This window comes from Hypanus sabinus, chromosome 9 (genome assembly GCF_030144855.1).
Source record: "Hypanus sabinus isolate sHypSab1 chromosome 9, sHypSab1.hap1, whole genome shotgun sequence".
In the NCBI taxonomy this organism is placed as follows: domain Eukaryota; kingdom Metazoa; phylum Chordata; class Chondrichthyes; order Myliobatiformes; family Dasyatidae; genus Hypanus; species Hypanus sabinus.
Genome location: NC_082714.1, coordinates 168569559 through 168586687, shown reverse-complemented (window position 1 = coordinate 168586687; position 17129 = coordinate 168569559). Strand labels below are relative to the sequence as shown.

At 40.5% G+C, this 17129-nt stretch overlaps 1 protein-coding gene across 2 annotated transcripts in view; it reads left to right on the top strand.

The window, feature by feature from the left end:
* LOC132400035 (short transient receptor potential channel 4-associated protein-like) overlaps positions 1-17129 on the top strand; it is a 152891-nt gene that overhangs the window by 27716 nt on the left and 108046 nt on the right. For both annotated transcript variants that reach the window (XM_059981111.1, XM_059981112.1), the window contains exon 2: positions 5340-5471. In XM_059981111.1, coding sequence (XP_059837094.1) covers positions 5340-5471 — 132 coding nt within the window. The remainder of the gene's footprint in view (positions 1-5339; positions 5472-17129) is intronic.

The following is a 17129-nucleotide window of genomic DNA, read 5'->3' as shown; positions in this document are numbered from 1 at the left end:
TCTCAAGGCTTAATGAAATATAGCTACCGTCTTGCCTTCTTATGGTGCATCAATATGGTGGGACCATGTTAGGTCCCTGGAGATACTAACACATGCTCTTTCCACTTCTGCTCCCTCTAAAAGGATTGCTGTAAAACTTTCATTGTCTTCTTTGCTTTTCATTACACCTAACACTTGAATGAGTAAACTACTCTATTCAGGGGCAATTCAGAATGAACAGTATATTTTGCACAAAATGCCAAAATCCCCAAAATTTAAGATTTAAAATTTTAAGTTCTGAGTTTTCCCAGATCAGTCTGTTTTGAAATTTTCTTAAGGTGTATTTGTCTCTGTTAATTATATAATTTGCTACTCAGAAGAATAGGCTTGCCTTGTCTCCCTTCCCAATAACATGGCAGTCTTGATATTTTTATTTGCTTTACTTGTTAATTATTAATGAAATTTGGCCTTGAATTTTGTGTTAGTGGACCAGGGAAGGTGGGGTGGAATCATGTTGCAAAGAAATGCAGCAGAGTTAAGTCAAAATTGATACTGTGAAAACTTCAAGAACAAAGTTTAGCCAAGACATTGTTTGGGGGTTTTTTTGCATCTATATTTACTCAGACAGTCTTAGAGGTGATAGAATTGAGCCAAAAGTGTAATGAGATCATAATCATAATCCAGATTATGGGAGATGAGGTGCTGTCTTTTTTGTCATGAATTAGGCTATATAAGTCATCAGAGCACTATAGTATATTCCCTTGCAGGAGTATAGTGCCAAACTTTTGTTGTCCTGGTAGAGATACATAGCTCCTAGCCACAGTTGAAGTACCGTAGAACTGGAGGATAGCTATGTTATGCTCAAGAAAGGCTCTTAGAATGACAGGCAAAATTATAGGCCATTGAGCCTGACATCAGTCATATATATATAATTGTAAGGTATTCTAAGGGAAAGGATATAGAAGTGTTTCTATAGGGAGAGCCTGATTAGGGATAGTCAACATGGCTTTGTGCATAGTAGGTAATATCTAACAAATTTTAATGAGTTTTTCTAGGAGGTTACTAAGAAGGTTGAGAAAGGAAAGGCAGTATTCGTAGTCTGTGCATGGACTTTAGCAATGCTTTTTACAAGCTTCACATTAGAGGTTGGTAGAGCAGGTTCAGTTGTTTGGCATTCAGGATTTGGTTGTAATTTGGATTCAACGTTGGCTTAGTGAGAGAAGCCAGAGAGTGGTAGTAGATGATTGTCTCTGACCGGAAGCCTGTCTGTGGTATGCCACAAGGATCAGTGCTGGGTTCTATGTTATTTATCATTAATAGTAATGATTTAGCATTAAGAGCAAAAGAGAGGGCTTATAATAGAATAAAAATTAGTAGGAAGTTAGAAGATTGGGAAGCTTTTAAAAACTAGCAAGGCAACTAAAAAAGCTATAAGGCTCAAAGGAGGCCATGGATAGACATATCAGAATGGGAATGGGACGTGGAATTAAAATGTGTGGCCACTGGGAGATCCTGCTTTCTCTGGCGGACCGAGCGTAGGTGTTCAGCGAAACGGTCTCCCAGTCTTGCGCCGGGTCTCACCAATATATAAAAGGCCATACCGGGAGCATCGGACGCAGTATACCACACCAGCCGACTCACAAGTGAAGTGTCGCCTCACCTGGAAGGACTGTCTGGGGCCCTGTTCAGCGAAATGGTGTCTACTGTCATTCCACGTCCCATTCCCATTCTGATATGTCTATCCATGGCCGCCTCTACTGTTAAGATGAATCCACATTCAGGTTGGGGGAACAACACCTTATATACCGGCTGGGTAGCCTCCAACCTGATGGCATGAACATTGACTTCTCTAACTTCCATTAATCCCCCTCCCCTTCTTACCCCATCCCTGACATATTGTTTGTTTTTTTTTCTCTCTCTCTGCCCGTGACTCTGCCTGTTCTTCATCTCCCTCTGGTGCTCCCCTCCCCCTTTCTTTCTTCCGAGGCCTCCTGTCCCATGATCCTTTCCCTTCTCCAGCTCTGTATCACTTTCGCCAATCACCTTTCCAGCCCTTAGCTTCATCCCACTCCCTCCGGTCTTCTCCTATCATTTCGCATTTCCCCCTCCCCCCACTACTTACAAATCTCTTAGTATCTCTCCTTTCAGTTAGTCCTGACGAAGGGTCTCGGCCCAAAACGTTGACAGTGCTTCTCCTTACAGATGCTGCCTAATACTGAACAAATATCAGAAAAAATTTATAAAACATGCATTGGCAGTAGCCAAAAAAGCTATTGCAGTTACTTGGAAATCAGATTAATACTTAACTATGGACCGTTGGAATAATGAAATATTTAGCTGCATTCCACTTGAAAAAATTACTTATAATTTAAGAAATGAATATGATATTTTTGAAAATTTGGCACCCTTATTTACAAAAGATAGGATTAAATATATAGGTCCTTCGAAGATAAAATTATTAGCTATTTGGGGGAAAATAAATAAATATATATACTGAAGCTATTTTGAACTCCATGGAGCATGTGGGGATCTTCTGACATCCAGGCAATCTATCTTTCTTTTTCTCTTTTTTTTCTTTTTTCTTTTTTTTAGATAGGGATGTTAAGGGGGGAAGGGTTAAAGGGAGGGGGGGCTGATGTTATTTTTCATTACTCTTAATATTCTATTCATTCTATGTAATTATCTTAAAAACTTAATAAAAAATATATTTTAAAAAAAGATGCTACCTGGCCTGCTGTGTTCCACTAGCATTTTGTGTGTGTGGTTTGAATTTCTACCATCTGTAGATTTCCTTGTGTTAGCTACTATATTCGACTCTTCCCTCCCCCCAACTCTCTTGAATTTCTGATCTAATACAGTCGACCCTCCTTAACCTCGGGGGATTGATTCCAGGACCCCCTGCGGATACCAGGAAGCACGGATGCTCTAGTCCCTTATGTAAAATGGTGTAATATTTACATATAACCTACGCATATTCTCCCATATACAAACCCCATTTCCAGAAAAGTTGGGATATTTTCCAAAATGCAATAAAAACAAAAATCTGTGATATGTTAATTCACGTGAACCTTTATTTAACTGACAAAGGTACAAAAAAAAGATTTTCAATAGTTTTACTGACCAACTTAATTGTATTTTGTAAATATACACAAATTTAGAATTCGATGGCTGCAACACACTCAACAAAAGTTCGGACAGAGTTAAAGTAAGATTGAAAAGTGCGCAGAATATTCAAGTAACACCAGTTTGGAAGACTCCACATTAAGCAGGCTAATTGGTAGCAGGTGAGGTATCATGACTGGGTATAAAAGTAGAGTCCATCAAAGGCTCAGTCTTTGCAAGCAAGGATGGGTCGTGGCTCGCTCCTTTGTGCTAAAATTCGTGAGAGAATTGTTAGTCAGTTCAAAAGGAACATTTCCCAACGCAAGATTTCAGAGAATTTAGCTCTTTCAACATCTACAGTACATAATATTGTGAAAAGATTCAGAGAATTCAGAGACATCTCAGTGCGTAAAGGGTAAGGTAGGATACCTTTGTTGAATGCGCGTGATCTTCGAGCCCTCAGGCGGCACTGCCTAAGAAACTGTCATGCTACTGTGACAATTATAGCCACCTGGGCTCGGGAGTACTTCGGAAAACCATTATCACTTAACACAGTCTGTCGCTACATCCAGAAATGCAACTTGAAACTGTATTACGCAAGGAGGAAGCCATACATCAACTCTATGCAGAAATGCCGGCGAGTTCTCTGGGCCCAAGCTCATCTCAGATGGACCGAAAGACTGTGGAACCACGTGCTGTGGTCAGATGAGTCCATATTTCAGCTAGTTTTCGGAAAAAAGGGGCGTGGAGTTCTCTGTGCCAAAGATGAAAACGACCATCCTGATTGTTATCAGTGAAAGGTTCAAAAGCCAGCATCTGTGATGGTAGGGAGGTGCATCAGTGCCCACGGCATGGGTGAGTTGCATGTATGTGAAGATACCATTGATTCTGAGGCGTATATTAGGATTTTAGAGAGAAATATGTTGCCATCAGGGCGACGTCTCTTCCCGGGACGTCCATGCTTATTTCAGCAGGACAATGCCTGACCACATTCTGCACGGGCTACAACAGCGTGGCTTTGTAGACAGAGAGTGCGTGTGCTTGACTGGCCTGCTGCCAGTCCAGATCTATCTCCTATTGAAAATGTATGGCGCATCATGAAGAGGATAATCAGACAATGGAGACCACGGACTGTTGAGCAGTTGAAGTCTTATATCAAGCAAGAATAGACAAAATTTCCAATTGCAAATCTACTACAATTAGTATCCTCAGTTCCAAAACGATTAAAAAGTGTTATTAAAGGGAAAGGTGATGTAACCCAATGATAAACATGCCTCTGTCCCAACTTTTGTTGAGTGTGTTGCAGCCATCAAATTCTAAATTTGTGTATATTTAAAAAATACAATTAAGTTGGTCAGTAAAACTATTGAAAATCTTTCCGTTGTACTTTTGTCAGTTAAATAAAGGTTCACGTGAATTAATATTTTTGTTTTTATTGCATTTTGGAAAATATCCCAACTTTTCAGGAAATGGGGTTTGTACTTTAAATCATCTCAAGATTCCTTACAATACCTAATACAATGTAAATGCTATGTAAATAGTTGTTATACTGTATCGTTTAGGAAATAATGTCATGAAAAAAGGTCTCTACATGTTCAGTGCAGATGCAACCATCGTAGCTCTTCTGGCATCAGCCGATCTCTATTCTCCCGTGATCTTTAAGGCTGTAGCGCTTTACAGAGCCAGCCAGCCATTGCTTACTAGCCTTAAACTCCTTCCTCTCGCTCACAGCACAAGTAGCGAACAAATGAGACGTGAGGCGAACAATGCTCAAACAACAGGTAATACTTTTAATCATCTCTAGATTACAGCATTTATAATACCAAATGCAATGGAAATGCTACATAAATAGTTGTTACACTGTATTGTTTAGGGAATGAGGACGCTTTGGAGGAGGCTCAATAATACTAAAGTCAGGATCTGTGGATGTTGAGGGCTGAGGACCTTCAAGCGTTGAAGGTCGAGACTTCACAGTTGCAAATGCTTTGGTTAGAAACATTGTTATAGGAAATTTTTATTGTCTTAGCCTTTGAGGAATTGCTTTGACCGCTTAATTGCTTTTTAGGAGCCATTTTTTCACAGAAACAAAGTAGCGACTAAACGACGCAAGGCGAACAATGCTCAAACAACGAGTGCTGGAGAGAGAACTTCTGGGTTTTTCTAATCCGCAGTTGGTTGAATTCGTGCATGGGAACCTGAGGATAAGGAGGGCTGACTATATACTGCTGTTTATTATTTAATGCTGTTTCTGTTTATAGATTCCAGATTCTTTGCTGAGAGAGAGGGACAAAATTGCAAAATGGAATGGCATTCCACATCTAGTGCAGAAATTGTATGAAAACAGCCAACCTAACAATGATGGCCTCTTGCTGTGCCAAGGGATCTTAAAGGTAAGATGTAAAACTAGTGTAAAGAGAACAACTGCAAAAACTCTGAAATAAAATCCGGCATATGCTCAATACTTCCACCTGTTAGCATCTGTGGAGAGAGAAATGGTTGACTTTTCACCAGAACATGGCTCCTATTGAAGTATCTGTATAAATACCTTTTAAATTAGTAATTGTATGGGATCTCCTTTAAAACTCATACCTCTCACTTAAAACTTCAACCTCTTGTTTCTGATACCCTCTAAACTGGGAAAAACATTTTGACTATGTACCCATTTTTTTTTTGCCTCTGATAGTTCTGTTAGGTCATCCCTCAACATCCTTTGTTTCAGGGAAAATATACCAAGTTTATACACTATCTTTCCTTCAATCCAGGTAAGACCCTGGTAAGTCCTTTTTGTACTCTCTCCAATGCAATCACAATAGTATAGTGGGCAGAACAGTGTTTTGTAAAATTACAACATAATGTCCCAACTCTTTATCCCTAGCCCTGATATCCAATGGCAAACAAGTTGTATGCTACTTATCAATCTATCGACCTGTGTTGACATTAACTAATGAACCATGGACTTGGACTCCTAGGTCTTTGTATATCAATATTCCTATTGCCTGATCAGATGACCAAGAGAAGTGATGCAAACAAATACAAATCATGCTGCAGAGGCATCTAGACAGATACGGGATAGAGGGATGAGGACCACGTGCAGTAAGATGGGATTAATTTAAATTGGCATTATGCTGGGCACAGATACTTTAGGCCGAAGGCTCCGTTCCTATACTGTGCTGTTATATGCCTTAACCTTCTTGACCAGCTTACTATACAGGATCTTGTGAAATGCCTTAATAAAGTTCACATAGATAAATATCAGTCTCCTTGGTTATCTCTTTTAAAAAGAAAACTCAGTCAAGTTAGTGATACAGGAATTCATCACTCCTTCTCTCCCCCACCCCCCCAACCCATTCCCTGAAGCTATATTGGCTGTCCCTGGTCATGTCTTTCCAAATTAATTATTGTCACTTAAGATTATTTTCAATAATTTGTCCACGAATAACACAGGCTGACTGGCGTTATCTGACTCATCCCTGCTGCCCTTCTTTACTAAAGGAAGAACGGTTAGCTGACTTCCAACCTTTTGATATCTTGCCATTGGCTAATAAAGGTACAAAAATTTTTGTCAGGCCCCCAACAGTCTCCTCATTTCCCATGGTATCCTGGAAAGGATTTTATCCCAACCTGACTACCTATTAACCCTTGTACACTACAAAACACCTGTATATTCACTGCCTTAATGCCATAATAGTGGTTCAGATAATCAATGTACCCCTCCTTAAATTTGATTTCCTGAGCGAAAAACGTAAGAAAGATACGTTTTAGATCTCGCCTGTGTTCTATTGCCTGGCTCCACACACAGAATCAAAGTTCAAAATAAGTTTATTATCAAAGTATGTACAGTGGCATGCAAAAGTTTGGGGACCCTGGTCAAAATTTCTGTTACTGTGAATAGTTAAGCAAGTAAAAGATTACCTGATTTCCTAAAGGCATAAAAATGATACATTTCTTTAACACTTTAAGCAAGATTACTTTTCTATTTCCATCTTTTGTAGTTTCAAAATAACAAAAAAGGAAAAGGGCCCGAAGCAGAAGTTTGGGCACCCTGCATGGTCAGTACTTAGTAACGCCCCCTTTGGCAAGTATCACAGCTTGTAAATGCTTTCTGTAGCCAGCTAAGAGTCTTTCAATTCTTGTTTGGGGGATTTTCACCCATTCTTCCTTGCCAAAGGCTTCTAGTTCAGTGAGATTCTTGGGCCGTATTGCGTGCACTGCTCTTTTAAGGTCTATCCACAGATTTTCTGTGATGTTTAGGTCGGGGGACTGTGAGGGCATGGCAAAACCTCTTGAGGTAGTCCATTGTGGATTTTGAGGTGTGTTGAGGATCATTATCCTGTTGTAGAAGCTATCCTCTCTTCATCTTCAGTTTTTTTTTACAGACGGTGTGATGTATGCTTCCAGAATTTGCTGGTGTTTAATTGAATTCATTCTTCCCTCTACCAGTGAAATGTTCCCTGTGCCACTGGCTGCAACACAAGCCCAAAGTATGATCGATCTACCCCCGTGCTTAAGAGTTGGAGAAGTGTTCTTCTCATGAAATTCTGCACCCTTTTTTCTCAAAACATACCTTTGCTCATTGCGGCCAAAAAGTTCTATTCTAACTTCATCATTCCACAGGACTTGTTTCCAAAATGCATCAGGCTTGTTTAGATGTTTCTCTGCAAACTTCTGACACTGAGTTTTGTGGTGAGGATACAGGAAAGGTTTTCTTCTGATGACTCTTCCATGAAGGTCATATTTGTGCTGGTGTCGCTGCACAGTATAATAGTGCACCACCACTCCAGAGTTTGCTGAATCTTCCTGAAGGTCTTTTGCAGTCAAACGGGGGCTTTGATTTGCCTTTCTAGCAATCCCATGAGCAGTTCTCTTGGTCTTCCAGACTTCAACTTGACCTCCACCGTTCCTGTTAACTGCCTTTTCTTGATTACATTACGAACTGAGGAAACGGCTACCTGAAAATGCTTTGCAATCTTCTTATAGCCTTCTCCTGCTTTGCATGCATCATTTATTTTAATTTTCAGAGTGCTTAGAAGCTGCTTAGAAGAGCCCATGGCTGCTGATTGTTGGGACAAGGTTTGAGGAGTCAAGGTATTTATAAAGCTTTGGAATTTGCATCACAATGATGATTGTTATCTTAAGATGATTGTTAAAAGTTATCTGGGACCTCAATTCTCCTGGGGGTGTCAAAACTTTTGCATGGTGCTCCTTTCCTTTTTTTCTAAAATTGTACAAAACAAATACACTAATCTTGCTTAAAATGTTGAAAAGAATGTTTCATCTTGTTTAAGATGTTCCATTGTTTTTTATTAGTTTTTTTTATACATTTTCTACGTAACTACAGAAAAAAAAACCCAGATCAAAATGAAGGACATTGATACGGTGCAAAAGTAAGCATACAATAACAATCTGATACAAATAAAGATAATTGAAAAAGCACCCAAATTGAAGACAAGTAAAATTGATGTCCTCCCCAAGCCCCACAACACAAAACAAAAAAAAGGAAACTCCAGACCACCCACAACACAATATAGAGAATATAAATCAGGACAATCAAACCCCCAAACTGAATACACTTAGCAACAGAAGATAGTAATGCCTACTACCAAAAGAAAAAGGAGCTGAAAGCAAGGGACCGAAAAAAAACCTTAGTTAGGAGGAAGGTTATGAAAGTACTCAATAAAAGGTCCCCAGACCTTATGGAACTTTAAGTTCGAATTAAGAATTGAATAATGAATTTTTTCAAGGTCCAAGCAGGCCATAATATCATTAAGCCATTGAGCATGCGTGGGCGGGGCAACATCTCTCCATCTAAGAAGGATTAAACGTCTAGCCAGGAGAGAGGCAAATGATAATATTCGACACTTAGCCGAACTCAGACGTAAACCTGTCTCACCCCAGAAACCGAACAGAGCAATTAAAGGGTTTGGTTCTAGGTGGTGATTCAGAATATACGATAACGTTATAAAGACATCTTTCCAAAATTTCTCCAAGCTGGGACAAAACCAGTACATATGAATGAGAGAGGCCTCGCCCCTATTGCATTTATCACAAAGCAGACTGATGTTAGGGTAAAATTGAGATAATTTAGATTTAGACATATGGGCTCTATGAACAATCTTAAACTGTAAGAGGCAATGGCGGGCACAAAGAGAGGTTGTATTAACCGATTTGAGAATCGAGTCCCAAGTCTCATCAGATAAGGAGGTATTTAAATCCTGCTCCCATGCCATTTTAATTTTATCCACAGGGGCACGTCGTAAGTTTTGCACGTCGTTGTTTGTAATATACATAAATGATCTGGATGATGGGGTGGTAAATTGGATTAGTAAGTATGCCGATGATACTAAGGTAGGAGGTGTTGTTTTCAAAGCTTGCAGGGAGATTTATGCCAGTTAGAAGAATGGGCTGAACGTTGGCAGATGGAGTTTAATGCTGAGAAGTGTGAGGTTCTACATTTTGGCAGGAATAATCCAAATAGAACATACAGGGTAAATGGTAGGACATTGAGGAATGCAGTGGAACAGAGAGATCTAGGAATAACAGTTCCCTGAAGGTGGAGTCTCATGTAGATAGGGTGGTGAAGAGGGCTTTTGGAACGCTGGCCTTTATAAATCAAAGCATTGAGTACAGAAGTTGGGATGTAATGCTAAAGTTGTACAAGGCATTGGTAAGGCCAAATTTGGAATATTGTGTGCAGTTCTGGTCACCGAATTATAGGAAAGATATCAATAAATTAGAGAGAGTGCAGAGACGATTTACTAGGATGTTACCTGGGTTTCAGCAATTAAGTTACAGAGAAAGGTTGAACAAGTTAGGTCTCTATTCATTGGAGCGTAGAAGGTTGAGGGGGGGATTTGATCGAGGTATTTAAAATTTTGAGAGGGATAGATAGAGTTGACGTGAACAGGCTGTTTCCATTGAGAGTAGGGGAGATTCAAACTAGAGGACATGATTTGAGAGTTAGGGGGCAGAAGTTTAAGGGAAACATGAGGGGGTATTTCTTTACTCAGAGAGTGATAGCTGTGTGGAATGAGCTTCCTGTAGAAGTAGTAGAGGCCAGTTCAGTTGTGTCATTTAAGGTAAAATTGGATAGGTATATGGACAGGAAAGGAGTGGAGGGTTATGGGCTGAGTGCGGGTAGGTGGGACTAGGTGAGATTAAGAGTTCGGCACGGACTAGGAGGGCCAAGGTGGCCTGTTTCTGTGCTGTGATTGTTATATGGTTATATGGTAAGGCTGCTAATTTATCTTGAATACTTGATATTAACCCTTTACCTAGTGGATTAATGGAAAGAAAAAAGTCCATAACATTTTTCTCAGGCATTTCAGGGAAGTTAGGAATTAAAGGAACAATAAAGTGTCTAATTTAGAGATACCTAAAAAAAAAATGAGCGTTGGGCAGATTGAACTTAGCAGAGAGCTGTTGGAAAGAAGCGAAGCGATTATCAATAAAAAGATCTTCAAAATGTCTAATGCCCTTCCTATACCAATCATGGAATGCTGAGTCATACGTAGTGGGTAGAAAAAGGTGATTATGTACGACAGGGCTGGAAACGGAAAATCCATGGAAACCATAAAATTTCCTAAGCTGAGCCCAAATACGCAAAGTGTGTCTAACAAGAGGATTAACTATTAATCTGGACAAACTACTAGGGAGTACATAGCCAAGAAGTGCAGAGATAGATAGTTCTTTAGTGGAGCTCAACTCCATCTCCACCCAATTAGGGCACTCGGGTTGGCCATGGAAAAATGACCAAAAGGTAGCACAACGTATATTGGCTGCCCAGTGATATAAACGAAAGTTAGGTAAAGCCATGCCACCCGATGTTCCATTGTTTTAAAAGGGTTCTAAGCATAAACCTAACAATTATCGGCCTGTAAGTTTGACGTCAGTGGTGGGTAAATTAGTGGAAAGTATTCTTAGAGATGATATATATAATTATCTGGATGGACAGGGTCTGATTAGGAGTAGTCAACATGGATTTGTGCGTAGAAGGTCATGTTTGACAAATCTTATTGAATTTTTTGAAGAGGTTACTAGGAAAGTTGAGGGTAAAGCAGTGGATGTTGTCTATATGGACTTCAGTAAGGCCTTTGACAACGTTCCACATGGAAGGTTAGTTAGGAAGGTTCAATCGTTGGGTATTAATATTGAGGTAGTAAAATGGATTCAACAGTGGCTGGACGGGAGATGCCAGGGAGTAGTGGTGGATAACTGTTTGTCAGGTTGGAGGCCGGTGACTAGTGGTGTGCCTCAGGGTCCAATGTATTGGGTCCACTGTTGTTTGTCATGTACATTAATGATCTGGATGATGAGGTGGTAAATTGGATTAGTAAGTATGCAGATGATACTAAGATAGGTGGCATTGTGGATAATGAAGTAAGTTTTCAAAGCTTGCAGAGAGATTTAGGCCAGTTAGAAGAGTGGGCTGAATGATGGCAGATGGAGTTTAATGCTGATAAGTGTGAGGTGCTACATTTTGGTAGGAATAATCCAAATAGGACATGCATGGTAAATGGTAGGGCATTGAAGAATGCAGTAGAACAGAGTGATCTAGGAATAATGGTGCATAGTTCCCTGAAGGTGGAATCTCATATGGATAGGGTGGTGAAGAAAGCTTTTGGTATGCTGGCCCTTATAAATCAGAGCATTGAGTATAGGAGTTGGGATGTAATGTTAAAATTGTACAAGGCATTGGTGAGGCCAAATTTGGAGTATTGTGTACAGTTCTGGTCACTGAATTATAGGAAAGATGTCAACAAAATAGAGAGAGTACAGAGGAGATTTACTAGAATGTTACCTGGGTTTCAGCACTTAAGTCACAGGGAAAGGTTGAACAAGTTAGGTCTTTATTCTTTGGAGCGTAGAAGGTTGAGGGGGGACTTGATAGAGGTATTTAAAATTATGAGGGGGATAGATAGAGTTGACGTGGATAGACTTTTTCCATTGAGAGTAGGGGAGATTCAAACAAGAGGACATGAGTTGAGAGTTAAGGGGCAAAAGTTTAGGGGTAACACGAGGGAGAACTTCTTTACTCAGAGTGGTAGCTGTGTGGAACGAGCTTCCAGTAGAAGTGGTAGAGGCAGGTTCGATATCGTCATTTAAAAAAAAATTGGATAGGTATATGGACAGGAAAGGAATGGAGGGTTATGGGCTGAGTGCAGGTCAGTGAGATTAGGTGAGAGTAAGCATTCGGCACAGACTAGAAGGGCCGAGATGGCCTGTTTCCATGCTGTAATTGTTATATGGTTATATTTAACTTTGACTTTTGGAGATCTGTTCATCTTCTAAACTATTCTCAATAACAGAAATTTTGGCCGGGGTGGCCAAACTTTTGCATGCCACTGTATAGGTCACCAGATGCTATCTTGATCATTTTGTGCTAGTATTCACAGTAGAACAAAGAAATAAAAATATAATTAGTAAAAGAGTAGATACAAAGGCTGACAAAGAACCAATGTGCAAAACTGTGACAAAAGTTTTAAACGACATGTTAAATCTACACAAACTTCTAAGAAAGTAGAAGTGCTGCAGTGCCTTCTTTGTAATGGCACTTGTGTGTGGTCCCAGGACAGGTCCTCTGGAATGTTAACGACCAGGAATTTAAAGTTACTGACTTAGGAACCTTTCTCCTGTTGTAAGTCATCTCTTTGATTTTGCTGACATTGAGTGAGAGGTGGTTGTTACGGCACCATTCAGCCAAATTTTCAATCTCCCTCCTCTATGTCAATTCATCACCACCTTTAATTCAGCCAACAACAGTGGTGTCTTCAGCAAACTTAAACATGGTATTGGAGCTGTACTTAGCCTCACAGTCATAGGTATAAATCAAGTAGAGCATGGACTGAGCACCCAGCCTCATGATGCACCTATGCCCTTGGGGATTGTGTGCAAGATGTTGTTCATAATCCATACTAACAGGCCTGCAGGTGAGTAAATTGAGGCCTAGGTCTGAACTAGTTTCAAGGGGTTGATATTGTTGATGCAGGGCTTTAGACAATGAAGAGCATCATGATGTATGCATCTTCACAGTACAGGTATTCCAAAGCTGAGTGAAGAGCCAAAGAAATTACTCTTATTCCCTGACAGAATTCATACTTTACCAAAGCACTTTCTTTTTTAGAAACAACTTGCTGCTCTCCTTAAACCACCTGCCAATGATATTTCTTGGGCTTATGTTATCATTTTCCAAAACAAAATTTTCTCCATTATGGTCACTGTTCCCAAAGGTTCCTTATTTGTCCATCTTCGTTCTTTAATACAAGGTCGGTACAGCCCCTTCAGTAGTAGTACTCTACATAGTTTTGAAAAACCCCTCAATTGCAATTAATGAATTCCATCCCACTCAGTCTTTTACAGTAAGGGAATTTCAGTCAATACTGGGAAAGTCAAAATCCCCATCTGTTCTAATTCCTTCTGACTACTGGGAGGCCTTCAGCATAATCAATGATTACCTCTTTCTTATTTTTAAGTGTATAGCCTCATAGGCCGATTCCTCTCTATGCACTACCGTGATGCTCTCTCTAATCAGCAGTGCAACTCCTCCTTATTTCCTGCAACCCCTACCACTCCTGAAACTTTTATGCCCTGGAACCTGTACTGCCCTTCATTCAACTATGTTGCTGTAATTGTAATAGTATTGTAATTCTAATTTAGACCATATTTTTGCTATTTTATAAGACCATAGGATATAGGAGCAGAATTTGGCCATTTGGCTCATTGTTGTACAACTTATTTATGGCAGATCAGTTTTCCTGCTTTAAGGTAATGTACTGAAATTGTTCCTGGTTTAAGATAATGTACCAGGTTTACCCCTCCTATCTATCTTTTCTCTCCATTCCAAATGCGGAATAGGGCATTGTAAGGAGACGTTGGCATGCATCGTGGCTGATGATAACAAACAAGACGGAATGTAAGTCAACAGGAACCCAAGTGTTTGTACGCCATGGTAGGAATAGGTGCAAAGACCAGAAGACTATAAAATATAGGAACAGAATTTAGGTTATTTGGCCCATCGAATCTGCTCTGCCATTTCATCATGAATGATCCAGTTTTTCTCTCAACCCAAAATTTCCTGCCTTCTCCCTATATCCCTTCATACCCTGACCTATCAAGAATCTATCAACCAGTGCCTTAGATACACATAAAGACTTGGCCTCTACAGCTGCCTGTGGCAACAAATACCACAGATTCACCACCTTATGGTTAAAGAAATTCTTCTTTGCTAGATTGACAGTGTTGTTGAGAGGGTGTATGGTGTATTTGCCTTCATCAAATGTGGAATTGAGTTCAAGAGCTGTGAGGTGATGATACAGCTAGATTAAGACCTTGGTCAGACCCCACTTGGAGTATTGTGTTCAGTTTTGGTCACCTGGCTAAAGGAAGGATGTGGATACTATACAGAGAGTGCGGAGGAAACAGGATGTTGCCTGGATTACTGGGTGTACCTTATGAGAATAGGTTAGGTGTACTTGGCCTTCTCTCCTTGGATCAACAGAAGATGAGCGGTGACCTGATAGAGGTGTATAAGATGATGAGGGGTATTGATCATGTGGATAGCCTTAGGCTTTTTTCCCCCGTGCTGAAATGGCTAACACGAGGGGGTGTAGTCTTAAGGTGTTTGGAAATGGGTACCAAAGGGATGTCAGGGATAAGTTTTTCACATAGAGAGTGGTTGGTGTGTGGAATGCACTGCCAACGGCGTTGGTGGAAGCGGATACATTAGGGTCTTTTAAGAGCCTCTTAGATAGGTACATGAAAAATAGCTTAGAAAAATAGAGGACTATGCGCTAGGGAAATTCTAGGCCAGGGGTCAGCAACCTTTACCACTGAAAGAGCCACTTGGACCCGTTTCCCACAGAAAAGAAAACACTGGGAGCCGCAAAACCCGTTTGACATTTAAAATGAAATAACACTGCATACAACGTTTTTTTTGCCTTTATGCTACGTATAAACAAACTATAATGTGTTGCATTTATGAAATTGATGAACTCCTGCAGAGAAAACGAAATTACATTTCTGCATGCAACAAAAACATTTTGAACTCCGAAAAAAAGACGTTGGGTTGAAAGTTACTTTTAAGTAAAATATTCAATGTCTATTTGAGTCCTTCTTGTATTTATGAAAAACGCCGAACTTAAATTTTCCGCCAGCAGCAAACCAAAAATAACGTCAGCCAGCTGTCATCCTGAAAAATGAAAGGACTATTTCACTGAACAATGAAAAAATATGAATATAAATAAAATAATAGGCAATTAAAATATTTATCATACTTGGTTAATGGGATTTCTGCTCCTGGACCTCAGCGCACAGCGTCTGCACATCAGGGCTGTATGATGTCACCTTCATCTTTACACAGGATCGCAAGCTGTCATCTGTGAGGTTTTCAATATCACTCCATTTGTGTTTCTGAGCAAGAACGGCCTTCTGACGGGCAACATCTTCAAGGTCTGCTGTCAAGCGTCTAAACTTGGACACCCATATGTCTTTGTCGGCTATGTCGGCCAGTTCCATCTCAAGATCAGGTTGACTCACACCTGCCAATGCAGTCGTATTCAGTAGGGAAGGATCGATGCTTAAGGGAGTGACCGGGAAGGATAATGTGTTTTTTTCCTCTCTGAACTCACAGAAGCGTTTCCCAAACGATGTTTGCATTGCGATGATTGCAGAATGTAAATACTCCGAAATTATCATGTCGTGACCTTGTTTGAACTCTCTCAAATTGGGGAAGTGAGACAAAGTGCCTTTCTGTAAATCTCTGGCAAGCACTGTCAACTTGCGCTCGAATGCCAAAACATCCTCCAACATGTGCAGGGCTGTACGTCCTTTCCCCTGAAGAGCTGTGTTCAGCGTGTTCAGGTGCGCTGTCATGTCTACCATGAAGTGTAGCTTTTCCAGCCACTCTGGCTGTTCCAGCTCAGGAAAGGTGAGCCCTTTGCTGCCCAGGAAAGTTTTCACTTCTTCCAGACACGCGACAAAGCGTTTCAGCACCTTCCGTCTGGACAGCCAGCGATAAAAACACGTTGTAGCGGTGTCAGTAAACTGCAGTCAAAGATAGCTTTATTCGAACTAAACAGCCTTGCTTTTAAGCCTCCCTCAACCCAGCCCCCATGGACGCAGATGCTGCAAAAGACGCGTACTCACAACCCCCCGTAGGCTATCTCCCTTAGCCGGAATGCTGGCTAATTGTGAGCCGTTTCGGATGTGGCAGGAAATGTGTCGCTACACTTAGGTTGTACAAGATCACCATAATTACATTTCAAAAGCTAACAAACTAACATAAAATACATTTTAATTAAATACTGACCAATTATTTCCCAAAGCCACAGGGAGCCGCAGCACAGAGGTGAAAGAGCCACAAATGGCTCGGGAGCCGCAGGTTGCCGACCCCCGTTCTAGGCAGTTTCTAGAGTAGGTTAAAAGGTCAGCACAACATTTTGGGTGGAAGAGCCTGTAATGTGCTGTAAATTTCTGTGTTCTAAATGGCTGCCTCCTCTGGTCTTAGATTCTTCCATCATAGGAAGCATCCTCTCCACATCACTCTATCAAGGCCTTTCACCATTCGATAGTTTTCAATGAGGTCACCCCTCATTCTTCTGAATTCTAGTGAATGCAGGCCCAGAGCCATCAAACACTCTTCAAGTGACAAGCCACTAAATCCTGGAATCATTTTCGTGAACCTCCTTTGAAACCCTTCCAGTTTCAGCCCATCCTTTCTTAGATGAGTTTCCAAACCTGCTCACAATACTCCCAAGAGAGGCCTCACTAGTGCTATATAAAGTTTCAACATTACATCCTTGCTTTTATATTCTATCCTCTTGAAATGAATGCTAACATTGCATTTGCCTTCCTCACCACTGACTCAACATGCAAATTAACCTTCAGGGCATCCTGCACAAGGAATCCCAATTCCCCATGCATGTCACTTTTTTTTTGTATTTTCTCTTAATTTAGAAAATAGTCAATCCTTTCATTTTTTCTACCAAAGTGCGTGATCATACACTTCCTGACGCTATTCCATCTGCCACTTCTTTGCTCATTCTCCTAATAGG